The following is a 21,184-nucleotide window of genomic DNA, read 5'->3' on the forward strand; positions in this document are numbered from 1 at the left end:
GCCTTTAGTCGATCTCCTGTATAACTCCTGCTGGGACTCCTTGAATGCAAAACGCTTTCTTTCTTTTTCTTTTTTAATTGTAGCGTGCGTTGTGCTTCCTTGAGAACGTGCAAGGGTTTAAAAGCTCATTAATTTCCCTTCGCCGTTTTTTCTTTTCCCTCTTTTGCATTTTGAAATTTTAAAGAATCACTTTCAATTTCTTCTTTCCCTTCCTTTCTTTGTTCATTTCTTGCTTAACTCTTCTGACTTTATGCCCTCAAGTCTTTCTACCTCTTCTACTTCTCGAAAAAGGCGCTCTGCTTGTTTGCTTCTATCTGGGTGGTCATCGTTCTTGCTCCTTCTTCTGCGGGTCGGTATTTTTCTTGTACTTTGATAATCGTTCTTATGCATGCTTTTACTGTTGCGTTCTTGCAAAGTTTTGATTTTATTGAGTTTGCTTTTGAGAAGCTTGATTCTTTCTGTAAAAGATTGAATCTTTGTGCCTGATTGATGTTGTGACTTTTCTCTGCTGCTCCTGTTTTGAGGAAAATGTGCACCTTCTAGGTTTTTGGTGGTTTTGCTTTCGTAGGGATTTTTTGCTTGTTGCTGTTCCTGTCGCTTTCTACCCTTGCATGGTAGTTTTTGTTTGAACTGTTGGTAGAAAAAGGTTGGAGCTTTTCTTGACGATTCTTTGTGTGGTCTTGTGATGATGATGGTCTTTTGCTATTTGTATGGAGAGATGTTACCAGAAGATGATTGATCTCTTTGTGTTTTTTATTTGAGAGGTGTTGGGGCTGGTTTAGGGCACAGATTGTCGACTTCCCTTTTCTGGGTTATTGCCTTGTTGTTGCCTCCAAAGGGTGCCCCTGGACTTTAGTGTTGGTCCTTCACTTTTTGCGAGTACTGAGGTTTCCCTTTTGCTGCCATATCTGACATTTGCTGATTGCTTTTTATTGTCCGAGTTGTTTCCTTATTGCTCGAGTTGTTTGGTAGTGACCATTTTTACTTTTTCTTATTGTAGGGATAGTTGACCTATGTCTTCATGAAAAAATATTGTCGAGATATCTTCGAAAGTTCCCGCTGGTATGGCCGATTGGCTGGACTCAATAGTTCTAATGTGTGTGACCGTAGCTAACCTGAGTACTGTGTAAGACTTAGGAGGTTCCACAGGATTTGTAGTGATAGGGACAAAGAGAAGAATTATGAGTTGGTGTTGCCTGACCCTGAGGAGAAGGTTAGTTTTCCTTCCTTAACTCAGGGAGAACGGCCATTTTTCTATGCTTATGACTACTTTTTTAGTCAGTTGAATATCACCATCCCTTTTTCCACTTTCAAAACTGACCTGTTGTGGTCTTGTAATGTGGCCTCTTCCCAGCTCCATCCGAACTCGTGGGGTTTCATAAAGATTTTTCAACTGTTGTGTCAGTAATTGGGTGTCTGACCTACCCAGACTCTCTTTCTATATCTTTTTGTGTTGACAAAGCCTGGGGTAGCTAAGAAGAAAGCCTCTTGGATTTCTTTCCGAGCTACTCAAGGAAAGAAAGTATTCTCTATGTATGATGAGTCCTTTTGTGATTTCAAGAACTATTACTTCAAGGTCTGAGCTGTTGAGGGTGCTCGGCCCTTCTTTTTAGATGAAAATAATGAACCCACCTTCCCTTTGTCGTGGCAAAAGGATCCAGTAGTAGTTAAGTATTCTTGGGAGAGCTTAAGCGAGTTAGAACAAGCCTTTGTGGGTGTGTTAGAGGAGAACTGGGGGGAGCCTCCTCACCTGGATACGAAGAGATTTCTGGGAGATCCTTCCCTCCTCCGTGCTGAACTGGGTAGTGGCCGACTTCTTTTTCTGACAACTTTCTTTTTTGTCTGTTTGCTGATTTATCCCTTTTTTACTTGTAACTTGGGTTTGCTGGTTTCTTTTTTAGAAATGGTGAAGTCTATGGACTCCATGAAGGCCTTCCATCGGGCTAAGAAGGCGACAGCTGCACAGAGTCTGACAGCGAAGACCTCTGGAGAAGGATCCTCCCTACTGCCTCTGAAGAAGCCGACCTCGGATGCTTCTGGGCCGAGGAAGGTCATTCTGACTCCTCAGGTCCGGACAGTTCCTTCTGATGTAGTTCAACCAACTTTTGGTGCTGCCTTCTCTCCTACTGCTGTTGGTCCTCTCCCAAAACGACAAAAAACTGTTGGTTCTTTTGATCTGAATAGCAAGGATTTCGATGCTGTGGGTTTTGCTGACGAGCTGATTGCTCCTCACGGTAGGATTCCTTTGGACGATGTGTCACTTCTTCATCATATGGATTTTGTTGTGGGTAGTAGCATCCGGGTTGCCAACATTGGGGCGGCCCTTTCCCGGATTATTAAGGAGTCTTCTGTCCATGCTACTAGGGCTTTCATGGAGGAAGCCAAGGCTGAGTATGATCGGGTTAAGGGTTTGAAGGATGAGCTCAACACCAAGGTTGCAAAGTTTGAGATTGACGTGGAAAGGGAGAAATCCCGAGCTACTGCCGCTGAGGCTTCTGCAAATCTGGTTGAGGAGGCGGCAAAAAAATATAAGGAGAGTTATACTCGCACTTATGGCGAGCTGCTGGAATTTAAGGAAAGGCTTGAGTCTACCCAGGCCAATTATGCCAAGCTCCAGGGTTATCTGGTGGGCAGTGTGACTGATGAATATGAGAACTTGAAAGCCCAAATTCGAGTTCTGGCCCCTGAGCTCGACCTGACTCTTTTTAGTTTGGATAATGTGGTCGAGAATGGCAAGATAGTGCCTGCCCCTGACGATGAGGATGAGAGTCCTCCTCCTCTTTTATGTTTAATCGGACGAGGGGTGGGATCTTTTCAGTGTTGCATATCTCTCTGTATACATCCACAAGGGACACTCTGAGCGGAGTGTAGTTGTGGTACTTTTGAGTTTTTTTGGCAGGATGATCCTCCTTTTTCCTGGACTTTTTATCCTTATCTCGCGGTGGGTGGGAGAATCCGGATTTTGAGGTTTCTCCTAATCGAGAATTTTCCTCCATATTGATATATTTTTCTGCCCGTTCTTGTATCTCGTTCAGAGATGTTGGATTTTTTTGGATATTGAGTGGCTAAAAGGTCCCTCTCTCAGGCCGTTGATGAGCCCCATGATGGCTGCTTCTGTTGGGAGACTTTGTATGTCGAGACATGCTTTGTTGAACCTTTCCATGTAGCTGAAAAGGCTTTCTCGATCTCCTTGTTTAACTTCCAGTAAGCTTGGAGCGTGTTTGGTTTTGTTCTTTTGGATGGAGAACCTGGCAAGAAACTTTTTGGCTAGGTCGTCAAAACTTACGATCGATCTTGGAGGCAAATTATCTAACCACTTTATTGCTGTTCTTGTCAGGGTAGTCGGGAAATCTTTGCATCGAATTGCATCTCGAGGCGTCTGTGAGATACATCCTGCTTCTGAAATTGCTGAGATGATAGCTTAGATCTAAGGTACCATCATATGGAGTCATGTCAGGAGCTTTGAAGTCCTTTGGGACTTTAGTTTTCACGATCTCTTTAGTGAATGGATCTTGATCCTTGCGGGTGTTATCTTCATGGTTGGAATGAGCAGCTTTGGTTTTGAGATTGGCCTCGAGCTTTGCAAGCTTGTCCTCTAGCTCTCGGTGACGTCTCGCTTCTCTTCAGAGGTCTCTCTCGGCCTCCCGCTGATGTTCAGTGATGAGCGGATAATTTATACACTTTTTGGCATTGTTTTTAGGTAGTTTTTAGTATAATTTAGTTAGTTTTTACTATGTTTTTATTAGTTTTTAAGCAAAATTCACATTTCTGGACTTTACTATGAGTTTTTGTGTTTTTCTGTGATTTCAGGTATTTTCTGACTGAAATTGAGGGACCTGTGCAAAAATCTGATTCAGAGGCTGAAAAAGGATTGTAGATGCTGTTAAATTCTGACCTCCCTGCACTCAAAATGAAGTTTCTGGAGCCACAGAAACCCGATTGGTGTGCTCTCAATCACGTTGGAAAGTAGACATCCAGGGCTTTCCAGCAATATATAATAGTTCATACTTTTCCCGAGTTTTGATGATACAAACTGGCATTCAAACGCCAACTTCATGCCCTATTCTGAAGTTAAACGCCAGAAACAGGTTACAAACCAGAGTTAAATGCCAGAAACAGGCTGCAACCTGGCGTTTAACTCCAAGAGAAGTCTCTACACATGTAAAGATCAATGCTCAGCCCAAGCACACACCAAGTGGGCCCCAGAAGTAGATTTCTGTACTATCTGCACTTAGTTACTCATTTTCTGTAAACCCTAGTGACTAGTTTAGTATAAAAACTACTTTTAGTGATTTATTTCGAATCTTTTGATCATTTTTGAGATTATCTTTGTATCACTTTTGATCATTGATCACGTTTAGGGGGGCTGGCCATTCGGCCATGCCTGGACCACTTTCACTTATGTAATTTTCAACGTTGGAGTTTCTACACCTCATAGATTAAGGTGTGGAGCTCTGCTGCTCCTCATGAATTAATGCAAAGTAATATTGTTTATCTATTCAAGTCAAACTTATTCCTATTCTAAGATATTCGCTTGCACTTCAACATGATGAATATGATGATCCGTGACAATCATCAATATTCTCAACCTATGAACGCGTGCCTGACAACCACTTCTGTTCTACCTTAGATCAAGTGTGTATCTCTTAGCCTCCATTCCGAAAGATCGGAGTCTTCGTGGTATAAGCTAGAATTATTGGCAGCCATTCCTGAGATCTGGAAAGTCTAAACCTTGTCTGTGGTATTCCGAGTAGGATCTGGGAAGGGATGACTGTGACGAGCTTCAAACTCGCGAGTGTTGGGCGTAGTGACGGACGCAAAAGGATCAATGGATCCTATTCCAACATGATCGAGAACCGACAGATGATTAGCCGTGCGGTGACAGCACATTTGGACCATTTTCACTGAGAGGACGGGAAGTAGCCATTGACAACGGTGATGCCCAACATACAGCTTGCCATGAAAAGGAGTATGAATGATTGAATGAAGGCAGTAGGAAAGCAGAGATTCAGAAGGAGCAAAGCATCTCCATACAATTATCTGAAATTCTCACCAATGAATTACATAAGTATCTCTATCTTATTTTATATTTTATTTATATTTTAATTATCAAATCTCCATAACCATTTGAATCCGCCTGATTGAGATTTACAAGATGACCATAGCTTGCTTCAAGCTGAAAATCTCCGTGGGATCGACCCTTACTCACGTAAGGTTTATTACTTGGACGACCCAGTGCACTTGCTGGTTAGTTGTGCGGAGTTGTGAAAAAGAATTGAGATTATGAACGTGCGTACCAAGTTTTTGGCGCCGTTGCTGGGGAATGAACAATCACGATTTCGTGCACCAAGTTTTTGGCGTCGTTGCCGGGGATTGTTCGAGTTTGGACAAATGATGGTTCATCTTGTTGCTCAGATTAGGTAATTTTATTTTAATCTTAAGCTTTTTGTTTTTATTTTTTTTATTTTCAAAAAATTTTCAAAAAAAAAAATTATTCTATGACTTCATAATTTTTAAGAATGAATTCTAGAGTTTCATGATGATTTGTTAAAGTCTGGCTGGCTGTGAAGCCATGTCTAATCTTTTGGACTGAGGTTTCAACTTATCATCACAAGAGCTTGTTGATTTCTATCAATCTTGCTGTTGAATGTAATGATCTGGTAAAGCTTGGCTGGCCATTGGCCATGTCTAGTGTTTTGGACCGGAGCTTTCACTGAAAGCTTGGCTGGCTAGTAAGCCATGTCTAATTCCTGGACCGGAGTTTTAGACTAACATTGCATGATTCCTAGAATTCTCATTAGAAATTTTGAAATTCTTATTTTCTTTTTCCAATTAACTTTTGAAAAATACCAAAAAAAATTAATAAAATCATAAAAACCAAAAATTTTGTGTTTCTTGTTTTAGTCTTATGTCAATTTTTAAGTTTGGTGTCAATTGCATCTTTTTAATTTTTCTTTAAATTTTCGAAGAACACCTGCATGAAACTGTTCTTCATAATCTTCAAGTTGTTCTTGATGATTTTCCTTGTTTGATCTTTACATTTTCTTGTTTTGTGTCTTTTCTTGTTTTTCATATGCATTTTCAATTTATTAGTGTCTAAACATTGAAAATTTCTAAGTTTGGTGTCTTGCATGTCTTTCTTTTCTTAAAAATTTTTTAAAATTATGTTCTTGATGTTCATCATGATCTTCAAAGTGTTCTTGGTGTTCATCTTGACATTCAAAGTGTTCTTACATATTTTTCTTGTTTTGATTCATAATTTTTATGTCTTGTGTCTTTTTTGTGTTTTTCTCTCTCTTCATTAAAAATTCAAAAAATCAAAAAATATCTTTCCCTTATTCTTCTCATAAAATTCGAATATTTGAGTTGACTTTTTCAAAAATTTTTAAAATCTAGTTGTTTCTTATGAGTCAAATCAAATTTTCAATTTAAAAATTCTATCTTTTTGAAATCTTTTTAAAAAATAAAATCTTCTTCATTTTTTCTTTTATGATTTTCGAAAATTTTAAAAATAATTTTCAAAATCTTTTTCTTAATTTCATTTCATAATTTCATAATCTTTACTAACAATTAATGTGATTGATTCAAAAAATTTTAAAGTTTGTTACTTGCCTATTAAGAAAGGTTCAATCTTTAAATTTTAGAATCATATCTTTTAGTTTCTTGTTAGTCAAGTAATCAACTTCAATTTTCAAAATCAAATCTTTTTGAATTTTTTTTTTCAAATCTTTTTCAAAACTTAATTTCAAAATCTTTTCTAACTTCTTATCTTTTCAAAATTGATTTTCAAAATCTTTTTCAATTAACCACTTGACTTTTTGTTTGATTTTAAAATTCTTATCTTTTTCAAAACTATCTAACTACTTTCCTCTCTCTGATTTTCGAAAATCACCAACTATTTTCTCAAAAATCTTTTTAATTAAGTAATTTATTTAGTTTTTAAATTTTATTTTATTTCTTCTCTTAATTTTCGAATTATAACTGATTTTTAAATAAAAACAAAAATATTTTCCTTCTCTTTTTAATTATTTTCGAAAACTCTCCCTCTCATCTCTCTCTATTTATTTATTCATCTACTAACACTTCTCTTCTACTCATAATTTGAACCCCCTCTTTTTCTCTGTGTTCGAATTTTTCTCTTCTTCTTCTTCTATTCTTCTCTTCTTCTACTCACATAAAGGAATCTCTATGCTGTGATATAGAGGATTCCACTTCTTTTCTGTTCTCTTCTTTTTCATATGAGCAGGAACAGGGATAAAGACATTCTTATTGAAACTGATCCTGAACCTGAAAGGACTCTTAAGAGGAAACTAAGAGAAGCTAAAGCACAACCCTCTGGAGAGGACCTGACAGAAATTTTCGAAAAAGAAGGAGACATGGCCGAACCCAATAACAATGGTGGAGATGCAAGGAAGATGCTTGGTGACTTTATTGCACCCTCTTCTAATTTCTATGGAAGAAGCATCTCAATTCCTGCCATTGGAGCAAACAACTTTGAGCTTAAACCTCAATTAGTTTCTCTAATGCAACAGAATTGTAAGTTTCATGGACTTCCATTGGAAGATCCTCATCAGTTCTTAGCTGAATTCTTGCAAATCTGTGACACTGTCAAGACCAATGGAGTTGATTCCGAGGTCTACAGGCTTATACTTTTCCCTTTTGATGTAAGAGACAGAGCTAGAACATGGTTGGATTCACAACTTAAGGAAATCCTGAACTCTTGGGATAAGCTGGTCAGTACTTTCTTGGCCAAATTCTTTCCACCTCAAAAGATGAGCAAGCTTAGAGTGGAAATCCAAACCTTCAGACAGAAGGAAGGTAAGTCCCTCTATGAAGCTTGGGAAAGATATAAGCAACTGATCAAAAGGTGTCCTACTGACATGCTTCCAGAATGGAGCATCATATGTATATTCTATGATGGTCTGTCTGAGTTGTCAAAAATGTCATTGGACCATTCTGCAGGAGGATCTCTTCATCTGAAAACCCCTGCAGAAGCTCAGGAACTCATTGAAATGGTTGCAAATAACCAGTTCATGTACACCTCTGAGAGGAATCCTGTGAACAATGGGACGCCTCAGAAGAAGGGAGTTCTTGAAATTGACACTCTGAATGCCATATTGGTTCAGAACAAAATATTGACTCAGCAAGTCAATATGATTTCTCAGAGTCTGAATGGATTGCAAGCTGCATCCAACAGTACTAAAGAAGCATTTTCTGAAGAAGAAGCTTTTGATCCTGAAAACCCTGCAATGGCAGAGGTGAATTACATGGGAGAACTCTATGGAAACACCTATAATCCTTCATAGAGAAATCATCCAAATTTCTCATGGAAGGACCAGCAGAAGCCTCAACAAGGCTTCAATAATAATGGTGGAAGAAATAGGTTTAGCAATAGCAAATATTTTCCATCATCTTCTCAGCAACAGACAGAGAATTCTGAACAGAGCCATTCTGGCCTGGCAACCATGGTCTCTGATCTATCCAAGACCACACTAAGTTTCATGAATGAAACAAGATCCTCCATTAGAAATTTGGAGGCACAGGTGGGTCAGCTGAGTAAGAAGATTACTGAAACTCCTCCCAGTACTCTCCTAAGCAATACAGAAGAAAACCCCAAGAGAGAGTGCAAGGCCATAACAATAACCAACATGGTCGAACCTGGAGAGAGTGAGGAAGACGTGAGTCCTAGTGAGAAAAGCCTCATGGGACGTCCTCTGGACAGAAAGGAATTTCCCTTTGAGGAACAATAGGAATCTGAGGCTCATACAGGAACCTAGAGATTCCATTGAACCTCCTTCTGCCATTCATGAGCTCTGATGACTATTCTTCCTCTGAAGAGGATGAAGACACCATTGAAGAGCAAGTTGCTAAGTATCTAGGAGCAATCATGAAGTTGAATGCCAAGTTATTTGGTACTGAAACTTGGGAGGATGAACCCCCTTGTTCACCAATGAACTGAGTACATTAATGAGGCAGACATTACCTCAGAAGAAATCGGATCCCGGAAAATTCTTTATACCTTGTACCATAGGCACCATGACCTTTGAAAAAGCTCTGTGTGACCTGGGGTCAGGGATAAACCTCATGCCACTCTCTGTAATAGAGAAACTGGGAATCTTTGAGGTACAAGCTGTAAGAATCTCACTAGAGATGGCAGACAAATCCATGAAACAGGCTTATGGACTAGTAGAGGACGTGCTAGTGAAGGTTGAAAGCCTTTACATCCCTACTGATTTCATAATCATAGACACTGGGAAGGATGAGGATGAATCCATCATCCTTGGCAGACCCTTCCTAGCCACAGCAAAAGCTATGATTGATGTTGACAGAGGAGAGTTGGTCCTTCAGTTGAATGAGGACTACCTTGTATTCAAGACTCAAGGTTCTCCTTCTGTAACCATGGAAAGGAAGCATGAAAAGCTTTTCTCAATACAGAATTAAACAAAACCCCCACATTCAAACTCTAAGTTTGGTGTTGGGAGGCCCCAACCAAGTTCTAAGTTTGGTGTTGAGAGGCCACAACACTGCTCTGATTATCTGTGAGGCTCGATGAGAGCTCACTGTCAAGCTATTGACATTAAAGAAGCGCTTGTTGGGAGGCAACCCAATGTTATTTAATTATATCTATTTATTTTCCATTGATATTTTATGTTTTCTTTAGGTTGATGATCATGTGAAGTCACAAAAATAACTGAAAAATCAAAAACAGAATGAAAAATAACACTAAAAATAGCTCACCTGGAGGAAGAGCTTACTGGCATTTAAACGCCAGTAAGAGTAGCAGAATGGGCGTTAAACGCCCAGTCTGGCACCATTCTGGGCATTTAACACCAGAAACAGGCACCAGACTGGCGTTTAACGCTAGAACAGAGCATCTACTTGGCGTTTAACGCCAAGAATGGGAGAAAAGATGGTGTTAAACGCCAGAAACAAGCAGCAACCTAGTGTTTAACGCCAGACGTGCACTCTAGGGGCGTTTTGCACGCCTAAATGGAGCAGGGATGCTAAGTCCTTGGCCCCTCAGGATCTGTGGACCCCATAGGATTCCCACCTACCCCACCTCTTCTTCTCTCCTCTTCACACCCTTTCATAACACTCTTCCCCAAATACCCTTCACCAATCAAATCCATCCACTCTTCCCCAAAAACTCCACTACCTCCAAATTCAAAATCCTTTCCCTCCCAAAACCCAACCCTAATACACGAAACCTAACCCTTCCCCCACCCCTATATAAACCCCTCAACACTACTTCAATTTCACACATCACAAACACTTATTTCCCCCCTTGGCCGAATACACACTTCTCATTCATCTCCTCCATTTTCTTCTTCTTCTACTATTTTCCTTCTTCTTTTGCTCGAGGATGAGCAAACCTTTTAAGTTTGGTGTGGTAAAAGCATTACTTTTTGTTTTTCCATAACCATTAATGGCACCTAAGGCCAGAGAAACCTCAAGAAAGAGGAAAGGGAAGGCAATTGCTTCCACCTCTGAGTCATGGGAGATGGAAAGATTCATCTCAAAAGTCCATCACTAAAAAAAATATGGAGCAAACAAGAGAGCCCACTCATGGACCTCAACAAGAGCATGAGAAAATTCTTCATCATGAAATCCCTGAGATGCCTCAAGGGATGCACTTTCCTCCACAAAACTATTGGGAGCAAATTAACACCTCCCTAGGAGAATTGAGTTCCAACATGGGACAACTAAGGGTGGAGCACCAAGAGCATTCCATCCTCCTCCATGAAATTAGAGAAGATCAAAGAGCTATGAGGGAGGAGCAACAAAGGCAAGGAAGAGACATTGAGGAGCTAAAGCACTCCATAAGATCTTCAAGAGGAAGAACTAGCCGCCATCACTAAGGTGGACCCGTTCTTTAATTTCCTTGTTCTTTATTTTTCTGTTTTTCGTTTACTATGCTCTATGTTTATTTATATTTGTGTCTTTATTACATGATCATTAGTGTCTAGTGTCTATATCTTAAAGTTATGAATAATTCCATGAATCCTTCACCTTTCTTAAATGAAAAATGTTCTAAAAGCAAAAGAACAAGAAGTACATGAATTTCGAATTCATCCTTGAAATTAGTTTAATTATTTTTGATGTGGTGACAATACTTTTTATTTTCTGAATGAATGCTTGAACAGTGCATATGTCTTTTGAATTTGTTGTTTATGAATGTTAAAATTGTTGGCTCTTGAAAGAATAATGAAAAAGGAGAAATGTTATTGATAATCTGAAAAAACATAAAATTGATTCTTGAAGCAAGAAAAAGCAGTGAAGAACAAAGCTTGCGAAAAAAATTGGCGAAAAAAAAAGAAAAAAAGGAAAAAGAAAAAGCAAGCAGAAAAAGCCAAGAGCTCTTTAAACCAAAAGGCAAGAGCAAAAAGCCAATAACCCTTTAAACTAAAAGGCAAGGGTAAAAAGGGTCCAAGGCTTTGAGCATTAATGGATAGGAGGGCCCAAAGGAATAAAATCCTGGCCTAAGCGGCTAAACTAAGCTGTCCCTAACCATGTGCTTGTGGCGTGAAGGTGTCAAGTGAAAAGCTTGAGACTGAGCGGTTAAAGTCATGATCCAAAACAAAAAGAGTGTGCTTAAGAACCTTGGACACCTCTAATTGGGGACTCTAGAAAAGCCGAGTCACAATCTGAAAAGGTTCACCCAGTTATGTGTCTGTGGCATTTATGTATCCGGTGGTAATACTGGAAAACAAAGTGCTTAGGGCCACGGCCAAGACTCATAAAGTAGCTGTGTTCAAGAATCAACATACTAAACTAAGAGAATCAATATCACTATCTGAATTCTGAGTTCCTATAAATGCCAATCATTCTGAACTTCAAAGGATAAAGTGAGATGCCAAAACTGTTCAGAGGCAAAAAGCTACTAGTCCCGCTCATCTAATTGGAGCTAAGTTTCACTGATACTTTGGAATTTATAGTATATTCTCTTATTTTTATCCTATTTGATTTTCAGTTTCTTGGGGACAAGCAACAATTTAAGTTTGGTGTTGTGATGAGCGGATAATTTATATGCTTTTTGGCATTGTTTTTAGGTAGTTTTTAGTATAATTTAGTTAGTTTTTACTATGTTTTTATTAGTTTTTAAGCAAAATTCACATTTCTGGACTTTACTATGAGTTTGTGTATTTTTCTGTGATTTCAGGTATTTTCTGGCTGAAATTGAGGGACCTGAGCAAAAATCTGATTCAGAGGCTGAAAAAGGACTGCAGATGCTGTTGGATTCTGACCTCCCTGCATTCGAAATGAATTTTCTGGAGCTACAGAAACCCAATTGGCGCGATCTTAATTGCGTTGGAAAGTAGACATTTAGGGCTTTCCATCAATATATAATATTCCATACTTTGCTCGAGTTTTGATGACGCAAACTGGCATTCAAACGCCAACTTCCTGCCCTATTCTGAAGTTAAACGCCAGAAACAGGTTACAAACCAGAGTTAAACGCCAGAAACAGGCTGCAACTTGGCGTTTAACTCCAAGAGAAGTCTCTACATGTGAAGCTCAATGCTCAGCCCAAGCACACACTAAGTGGGCCCCGGAAGTTGATTTCTGCACTATCTGCACTTAGTTACTCATTTTCTGTAAACCATAGTGACTAGTTTAGTATAAAAACTACTTTTAGTGATTTATTTCGAATCTTTTGATCATTTTTGAGATTATCTTTGTATCACTTTTGATCATTGATCACGTTTAGGGGGCTGGCCATTCGGCCATGCATGGACCACTTTCACTTATGTAATTTGCAACGGTGGAGTTTCTACACCTCATAGATTAAGGTGTGGAGCTCTGCTGCTCCTCATGAATTAATACAAAGTGCTATTGTTTTTCTATTCAAGTCAAGCTTATTCCTATTCTAAGATATTCGCTTGCACTTCAACATGATGAATATGATGATCCGTGACAATCATCACTAGTCTCAACCTATGAACGCGTGCCTGACAACAACTTCCGTTCTACCTTAGATTGAGTGTGTATCTCTTAGCCTCCATTCCAAAAGATCGGATTCTTCGTGGTATAAGCTAGAATTATTGGTGGCCATTCCTGAGATCCGGAAAGTCTAAACCTTGTCTGTGGTATTCCAAGTAGGATCTGGGAAGGGATGACTATGACGAGCTTCAAACTCGCGAGTGTTGGGCGTAATGACAGACGCAAAAGGATCAATGGATCCTATTCCAACATGATCGAGAACCGACAGATGATTAGCCGTGCGGTGACAGCGCATTTGGACCATTTTCACTGAGAGGACGGGAAGTAGCCATTGACAACGGTGATGCCCAACATACAGCTTGCCATGGAAAGGAGTATGAATGATTGAATGAAGGCAGTAGGAAAGCAGAGATTCAGAAGGAGCAAAGCATCTCCATACGCTTATCTGAAATTCTCACCAATGAATTACATAAGTATCTCTATCTTATTTTATATTTTATTTATATTTTAATTATCAAATCTCCATAACCATTTGAATCCGCCTGACTGAGATTTACAAGATGACCATAGCTTGCTTCAAGCCGACAATCTCCGTGGGATCGACCTTACTCACGTAAGGTTTATTACTTGGACGACCCAGTGCACTTGCTGGTTAGTTGTGCATAGTTGTGAAAAAGAATTGAGATTATGAACGTGCGTACCAAGTTTTTGGTTCCGTTGCTGGGAAATGAACAATCACGATTTCGTACACCATTCAGCCTCCTGTTCGAGCTGTTTGAGGTGATTCTGCTGTTCACGGAGGGCATCTAAGATTTCGGTGTTTGGAGATTGATTGTCCCCCTTGTTTTGAGGCACATCCTTTGATGCGGCATCTGTATTTTTAGGCGGGGTTCTTTCTTCCAAACCAGAGTTGTGATCGTTGTCAAGGTTGTCCGCCATGATGAGGGGATGACTTCCAGGATCCCCGGCAACGGCGCTAATGTTCCGAGGGTTACCTGAAAGTGTAGGTCGATCTCGGATGAGATCTGTTGTTGTGGCCGGAGCTGCCGCGTCCAACTTGTTGGAGCTGGTGCCGCTGATCCTTGATCACTGGAGGGTGGTGGTACCTGAAAGCGACTCTGATGCTTAAGTTAGCATGGACTTTGAACAGGTATTTTGTGTAGAATCAGAGTATGAGTTATACCTGGGTGCTCTAGTGTATTTATAGTAGTGTGGGGTGTCCTTTAAGATAAGTTAGTTATCTTATCTTATATTTTAAGTGAACCACCTTATCTTTCTAGGCTTTGCCGCCTTTAGAATGGGCTGCGTTCCTTCATTTGGGCTTGCTTGGGCCTCTGTGGCGATTTGGCCGAACTCTTTAAGGAGAGTTCAGGGGCGACCCAACCTGAAGAGGTCGGTCGCTCTTGTCTTCAATCAGCCCGGGTCGCATAGCTCGACCCAGTGTATGAACACTAGTAGTGGAGCTGAAAATTAACAGATTACAGATGGAGACAAATTCTTCCTGTGCGTTGAAATTAATTGACGGGTCATCTAGTAGCCACCACTACACGCTTTCTCTGATCAGGGCTATTGAGGATCTCCGGAGCAAAATGACTTTTGTGTTGTTCAAGCACGTGTTTTGCGAAACTATTTTCTGTGTAGATGCACTGACAAAGCAAGCTCAGTTGATTAGGGGTGAGCACGGGTCGGTTTGGTTCGGGTTTATGGTAAAATTAGAACCGAACCGATCAAAATATAATTGGTTCGGTTTGGTTTAGATTTGCATTTTTTTGTACATGTACCCGAACCAAACCAAACCGATTAAGAGCGGTTTGGTTCGGTTCGGGTAATTGCCCGATGACTTTGAAATTCATAAAAAAAACCAAAATTTTATCTTAAAAATTCAACAAGTACAATAAACATGTAACATCAATAGAAATAATCCAAACATGTTAAACACCAAATACATTAAAAACTAAACTCATTAAAATCCAAACATATTAATAATGAATAATCATTGTCTAATGAAAAAGTCATATATATTTTTTTATTTAATTAATATATGATCAGGTTCGCGGGTTGGTTCGGGTTTTGCACCCCCAAAACCGCTGAACCAATCACTAACAAAAGCCATCGGTTTGGTTCGGGTTGGACTCGATTACCCATTGATTTCAGAACCAATTTAATTGGTTTGGTTTGGATTCGGGCGGGTAATCAGATACCCGCTACCCGTACTCACCCCTACAGTTGATCTTGTCCGAACTTTTTTGTTTTGCAGCTCCTCCCCCTTTTCTGATGCCTCTCTTGGCTGATGACAAAGGTAGAAGAAAGAGTGTGAGAATGTTTGTGTAATTATTTTTTTTTGTCTTTGGGCCTTTGGCCCTCCTGCAAATAAAAAAAAAAAGAAAAAAAAAAGGAAAACAATCTCCGTGAGCGCGTTTAGACAAATTTCGAAAGCATTTACCGCCATTTCTTTGGGTGAGAAAGCCGCGAATAGTGATACTGTTACATCCTTATTTTGCTAAACTCAATGTGAGTGAGAGGGGGCACTCATTCTGATCCCTAATCCATTGTTTTTTGTTTTCATCTAACCCACAAAGAAACTCAGATCTGATCCGGAAATGGAGAGCGACGAAGATTTTGAGCTCTTGCCTCCCCCTCCCCTGCACGAACCTAAGCCAAAGCTCAAGCGTCTCAAGAAAGCTCTTAGGGTTCCTCCCCTCTCTCCCTCCAATCATGATGGTTCCTCCCCTATCGATTCGGGAACTCTTCCCTCCGACGGTCCCACCCTTAGCGCCGGACACGTGGAGGACTCTAATTGGGGATCTAACCCCCAAATCGACCACAGAGTAACCGCTCATCTTGACGCATCAGATAGCGATACTGCCAAGAAGAATAATGGTTTTGGTGCAATGCGAGCTTTGGACTTTGATTCTATCGGTGATGGACTTGACGGAAATGACGAGGTTCACTCTAAGGAGATGGAGACTGAGAATGAGAAGGGGGAGGAAGTTGCGGATCTCGAGATCGATGATCGCGACAGAAAACGACGCAGTTTAGATGAGGATTCAGAGGATCAGGAGAAGAAGAGGAAGAGAAAGAAGAAGAAGGGATTGGACGGTGAGAAGCAGCTTAAAGAATCTGCTTCCAATAAGAGAAGGGCTGAGAAGGTCCATAGCCGATTTCGTGCTGTTACCAGATTTTGGCAACTTGTTCTTATACACTATTTGCTGATGTGCTAATTCGTGATTTCCATGGTTTAACAGGAGAGGCGGGAAAATCTCAAACAGCTTCGAGCTGAGGAGAGGAAGAGAAAGAAGAAGAAGGGATTGGACGGTGAGAAGCAGCTTAAAGAATCTGCTTCCAATAAGAGAAGGGCTGAGAAGGTCCATAGCCGATTTCGTGCTGTTACCAGATTTTGGCAACTTGTTCTTATACATTATTTGCTGATGTGCTAATTCGTGATTTCCATGGTTTAACAGGAGAGGCGGGAAAATCTCAAACAGCTTCAAGCTGAGTCTCAGAGACTTCTTCGAGGTACAAATTTGATCAGAAACTGCATCTCTTAATGTATCTTTTGTTTTGGTTTGTTCTGAAGTTTATGCTGATGTAAATAGTTTGCTCTACCTTCGGTAGAAACTAGAGATGCAGCTTTTAAACCCATTCCACTGGTTCAGAAGCCAATTTCTTCAATACTGGACAAAATTCGGCAGAGAAAATTAGAGATTCAGAAGAAGTAGGTGGATTTGCATTAGATTTTTGTGTGTTTGTGTGCAATTTAGTTGTATAATTTAATTAAACTCTATTTAAGCTGATTGCATACTTGGGTGCAGATCTAGTGGTTATCGTGATGATAATGGTTATGACTCACCGGTGGATGATGATTCTGAACGTGGCCCTCTGGATGAGGAGATATCTGACAAGGTTGAAAAGGCCAAATTGGAGGAAACACATACTTCGTGTGCAGCCATCGACAATTTGAATACATTGCATGTTAATGGATCTAAAGAAGCTGCAGATTATCCAAGTGGTGAAAGCATTCCTTCCCCCATGGTAATTGGAAATCAAATATATATAGAAACATGCATCATTGGAATTAATATTCAAGTTTGATTACATAATCAGATTAGGTACTTCAATAAAAAATATTAGCAGACATGATGCGTGATCCACTTATCAAACTATCGTTGCATTTTTCGAATAATTTTTTTATTTTATTGTTTGTCTTTTTGCCCTTCAAAGTTCAAATTAGTAGTTTATTTTGACATTTGTCTCCACATTGGCATGCAACTGCAAACAAAATAACCGTTTTGATGTCTCTGTTCTGATTTTCAGGCTGTGCGTATAGAACCTGAGCATGAATTTCGAGCTCCTATTGATGATACTCAGGTTTCTAACAGCCATTTTAAGCAGATGCTTGACTTTAACCATGGATTTTGACATTTTGTATGCTAACTGCTTGTTTGTCTGTATCTTGTAGGAGCTCGCTTATCATTCCCAAAGTACCGACACTAATGATGTTTGTGAGGAGCCAATTAACACTTCAGAAGAAGTACCAGCTTCATCAATGCTTGCAATGAACTTGAAACTTGATTCTGCTCCTCCTGATGACGATGCGTACGTCTTTAGAAATTTCTTTTTCCTTTTGTTGTGCCCAGATTTTGTGCCGCTGGCCTTTTGTTACTTTATTAAGTATCTTTGTTATCAATTCTGACAGTTATTCATTCTACTATGGAACTAGTGTTACTTTAATTACTTCAAAATGAAGTTTGACTATACTGTTTGTTTGGCCATGTGTTGATGTCACAGCAACTGATTGATAATGCTTCTTCTTTTGCCCTTGACTTATCATGACCTCTTAATTTGGCATAGCAGAGGACTGACTACTTTTACCTCCCCATTCTGAAACTTAGAAGTGATAAGTTATTCTTTGTTGCAGGTCTTCTGATGATGATGAAGATGATGACAAGGAAAACATAGATCCTCGTTTACATGGATCAGTTCACTTGCCTTCACCTCCAAGTGGCGACCCGGTTAAGGCTTTTGTTGATGAAGAAGCTGAAGAGGAAGACAATAGTGACAATGACATGCAGCGCTTCCAAGATAATGAAGAAGGTGAAGATGATGATGATATTGGGGAACTTAATGAAATGATAACACCTGAATATGAAGAAAAGTCAATTGATAGAGAAAAGCGTGACCAACTCCACCAGAAGTGGCTTGAACAACAAGATACAGCTGGAATGGACAATCTACTTCATAAACTTAATTGTGGTTCAAAATTGAAAGAACCAACATTAATTGAAGAGGAAGATGAGGAAGGTGAAGAAGCTGAAAATGAATCTGATGAAGAAGCTGAAAATGAATCTGATGAAGAAGCTGAAGAGTACATTGCACCATCAGATGCTGTGAAGATTAATCTGAAGAAGGCGAAGCAGATGATTCCGCAGATGTTTACAGATAAAGATAATGATTATGTCTCATCTGATGACGAGGAAGCTGAAAAGATGCTAGATAAGCAGTGCCTCATTGATAAATCTGTGAGTTCCAACTACTCAAGCATAGTTAATGTATAGTGCCACTTTACTTTTATTGAAGCATTTGAGCTTGTTATTATGACCATTGTATCTCTAACTTTTCATTTTGAGGTATTCGTCCAATAATAAGATTTGACTTCGTTTTGGATCAGGAAGAGAGAGCCGCATTCTTGTCACCAGCAGAGGATGAAAGTAGCAGGGAAGTTTTCAGTCTCATAAAGAAGTTAAATATTGTCCCCGATACCAAGAGGAAAGCAAAAGTTCCATGTAAGATCTATTGATTTCATCAAATTTTACTGTAATCTTATGCAATGTATACCAAACAGCCATCTTCACTGTGAGAATACTAATTGTGTTTCTGCTGTTACTCCACGCCGCAGCTTTCTTTGAAACGTCGCTCCTTGGACAAAAAGTAAACACATCATCCAAGGTAAGGAAGTTTGAACTTGTATACATGTGAAGCACATGAAGCTTTCGTTGAATTGATGGAAGTCATGGAACTCCTTTAATAATTGTCATGTGCGAGTCTATATTTTTAGATTCTTATTTGACTTGAATTTCAAGGATATATAATACCGAGTGATTAGGTATATATGAGGTGCCAACGCCATATCTGAGTTATCTTATATCTAATATTTGCAGTCTTTTGTCGGTCGGGCTACAAATCATTTTATGGCCACATCTCAAAAGCACGGATCAGCAAAGGTTCGATCATTTATATTTGGGCGAGATGACAGCAGTAGCAGGCTTTCTGCCTCAATGTCAGAGGATTCTTCAGAAATGGTAACAACTTACCGACTACAAATTAGTAGAAAGCTAGCATGGTATCCTATAATTTAGAATTGTTTTTCGTTATCGTGGTCATTTTAATTCTGATCCGCCAACAATTTTAAATATATTTTCAAAAGAAAAATCTTAATGACAATTATTTGAAGATTTTACACTTTATAATGATATTATTTAAATTTTGATATATCATCAATATTAGTATAAAAAAATAAATTGTATAGATTTGTAGACTCATGATATACATAATAAAACATATTTGATATTTTCAAATATTTTAACTGATGCTTGTATTAAGATTTTTTAATTAATTATACACACAATAATGCTGTATAAGTGGATGACACTGCAAAATTTAATTTCAATAATCGGCTAATACATGTTAAAATTATTCTTACATGATAAAATTATTAAAAAAACTTCAAGTTTTGTTTGAAAATGTTCGAATTTAACGTCTCAGTTATATCTGTTAAATGATTCTCAAATTTTTTAAATTATAGATAATGTTATTATATTTGAAATTTATAAGAGAAAAGTTTAAATTAATTACGTATTGAGAAAATATGAGGTATAGAGTTTAAAACTATTATTAGAAGCGATGTTGATCCCAATGTTTGCATCGTCAACCCATTTTACTACATTCAATAATCCAATGTTGGCTGCCATTTACTATCTGGACATTAAAGTGCTTGATTGTTTATGTTTAGTTTTATTTTATTTATTTTATATATATATATTTTTTAATACAATGATGGTAATTGTAATGCGGTTTTGACCCGATACAACTTACAGATTCAGAGGGAGAGCCAACCAGCAAAAGCTGTTTCTGCCAAGTTCCAAAGAAGTACACAGAAAATATCTGCCACCTTGAATTCCACAACTCAAGAGTCAAGCGTGTCGCTTTTAGATATATTAAGGAGGTCTTCACTACGTGCAGAGCACTTTGTCCAGAATGTCAAAGTTCAACCAAAGGAATCCGTATTTGATGCATTCAAGTTAGCAAAGAAGCCAATTAAGACAGACGCAGGGATATAATGTACTACAGGAGGAAACTTTAGTCATATTCGTATGGTTATACCGTTATCACTTGTCATGTGCTTTATTTAGGTTACCTATAAATTAATTGGAAAAGACTGGATTTTGCTTGCGTATCTCGTTTTTTATTTTTGTTGACCCTTACCTGTGTTGTAATCATATGACTTACCAAACCAATATAACCTTTTAAAAGTGATGCAATATGAACCTAATTTAGAGTAGGACCCAAAAAAAAAGAATAAAAAAAGGAGGTTTACAAGTACTGTTTTTTCATCTTTTCTTGTGATAGTTAAATAATTTTTTTGCTTATTGATAGAGTAAAGTATTATTTTTTAGTTTCTAATATTTCTTATAAATTTTAATTTGATCTTTAATATTTTAAATGTTATATGTAGGTTTTAAAAAATTTCAAACGATTTATTTTAATTTTAAAAAGTTTTAAATAGAGTTTAATATTCTTCTATTTTTAAATTTGACACGAACAATTCGTATATTAAAGAGTTAATAATGTTTAATTTTAGTTATATTTTTTAATATACAAAGAAGATATAATATAACTAATAACATTATAATATCACAATATTTCGTTAATTATTTGTATAAAATGTAATGACAGGATAATGTTAAATTTTTTTGGAACTTTTAAAACAGAAATAGAATTTTTAAAATATTAAAAATTAAATTAAAATTTGATTCAAACATTGAAAACTAAAATAATACTTTATTCTTTATTTAAATGTCACTTATTTCACCTTATATTCTTATAAAATGCTTTTTTGTTACATAAAATAGGGTTTGCTAATAAGGCAAAATTCTATAAAATATGTTCCGAGACGTGTACTTGCTACTACCTGTACCAAATCTATCGGCTTAACTCATCATGATTTAACCATATTGAACACGTA

General features: G+C 38.3%; 1 protein-coding gene across 2 annotated transcripts; it reads left to right on the forward strand.

The window, feature by feature from the left end:
• Positions 1-15,397: 15,397 nt before the first annotated feature.
• Positions 15,398-20,480, forward strand: LOC107610138 (DNA ligase-like protein). Of its 2 annotated transcripts, XM_016312218.3 has the most exons (12): positions 15,432-16,091; positions 16,188-16,307; positions 16,404-16,458; positions 16,558-16,657; positions 16,755-16,974; positions 17,257-17,310; positions 17,402-17,538; positions 17,861-18,461; positions 18,611-18,725; positions 18,839-18,888; positions 19,101-19,241; positions 20,037-20,480. In XM_016312218.3, exons 1-12 carry the CDS (start codon positions 15,543-15,545, stop codon positions 20,277-20,279), a joined length of 2,385 nt encoding a protein of 794 aa, XP_016167704.1. In that variant the 5' UTR covers positions 15,432-15,542; the 3' UTR covers positions 20,280-20,480. The 2 variants fall into 2 exon arrangements, with proteins under 2 accessions (XP_016167705.1, XP_016167704.1); XM_016312219.3 differs by lacking the exon at positions 16,188-16,307 and having other exon boundaries at positions 15,398-16,091.
• Positions 20,481-21,184: the final 704 nt, after the last annotated feature.

Source organism: Arachis ipaensis, chromosome B7 (genome assembly GCF_059453495.1).
Source record: "Arachis ipaensis isolate K30076 ecotype BB chromosome B7, ASM5945349v1, whole genome shotgun sequence".
NCBI lineage: Eukaryota > Viridiplantae > Streptophyta > Magnoliopsida > Fabales > Fabaceae > Arachis > Arachis ipaensis.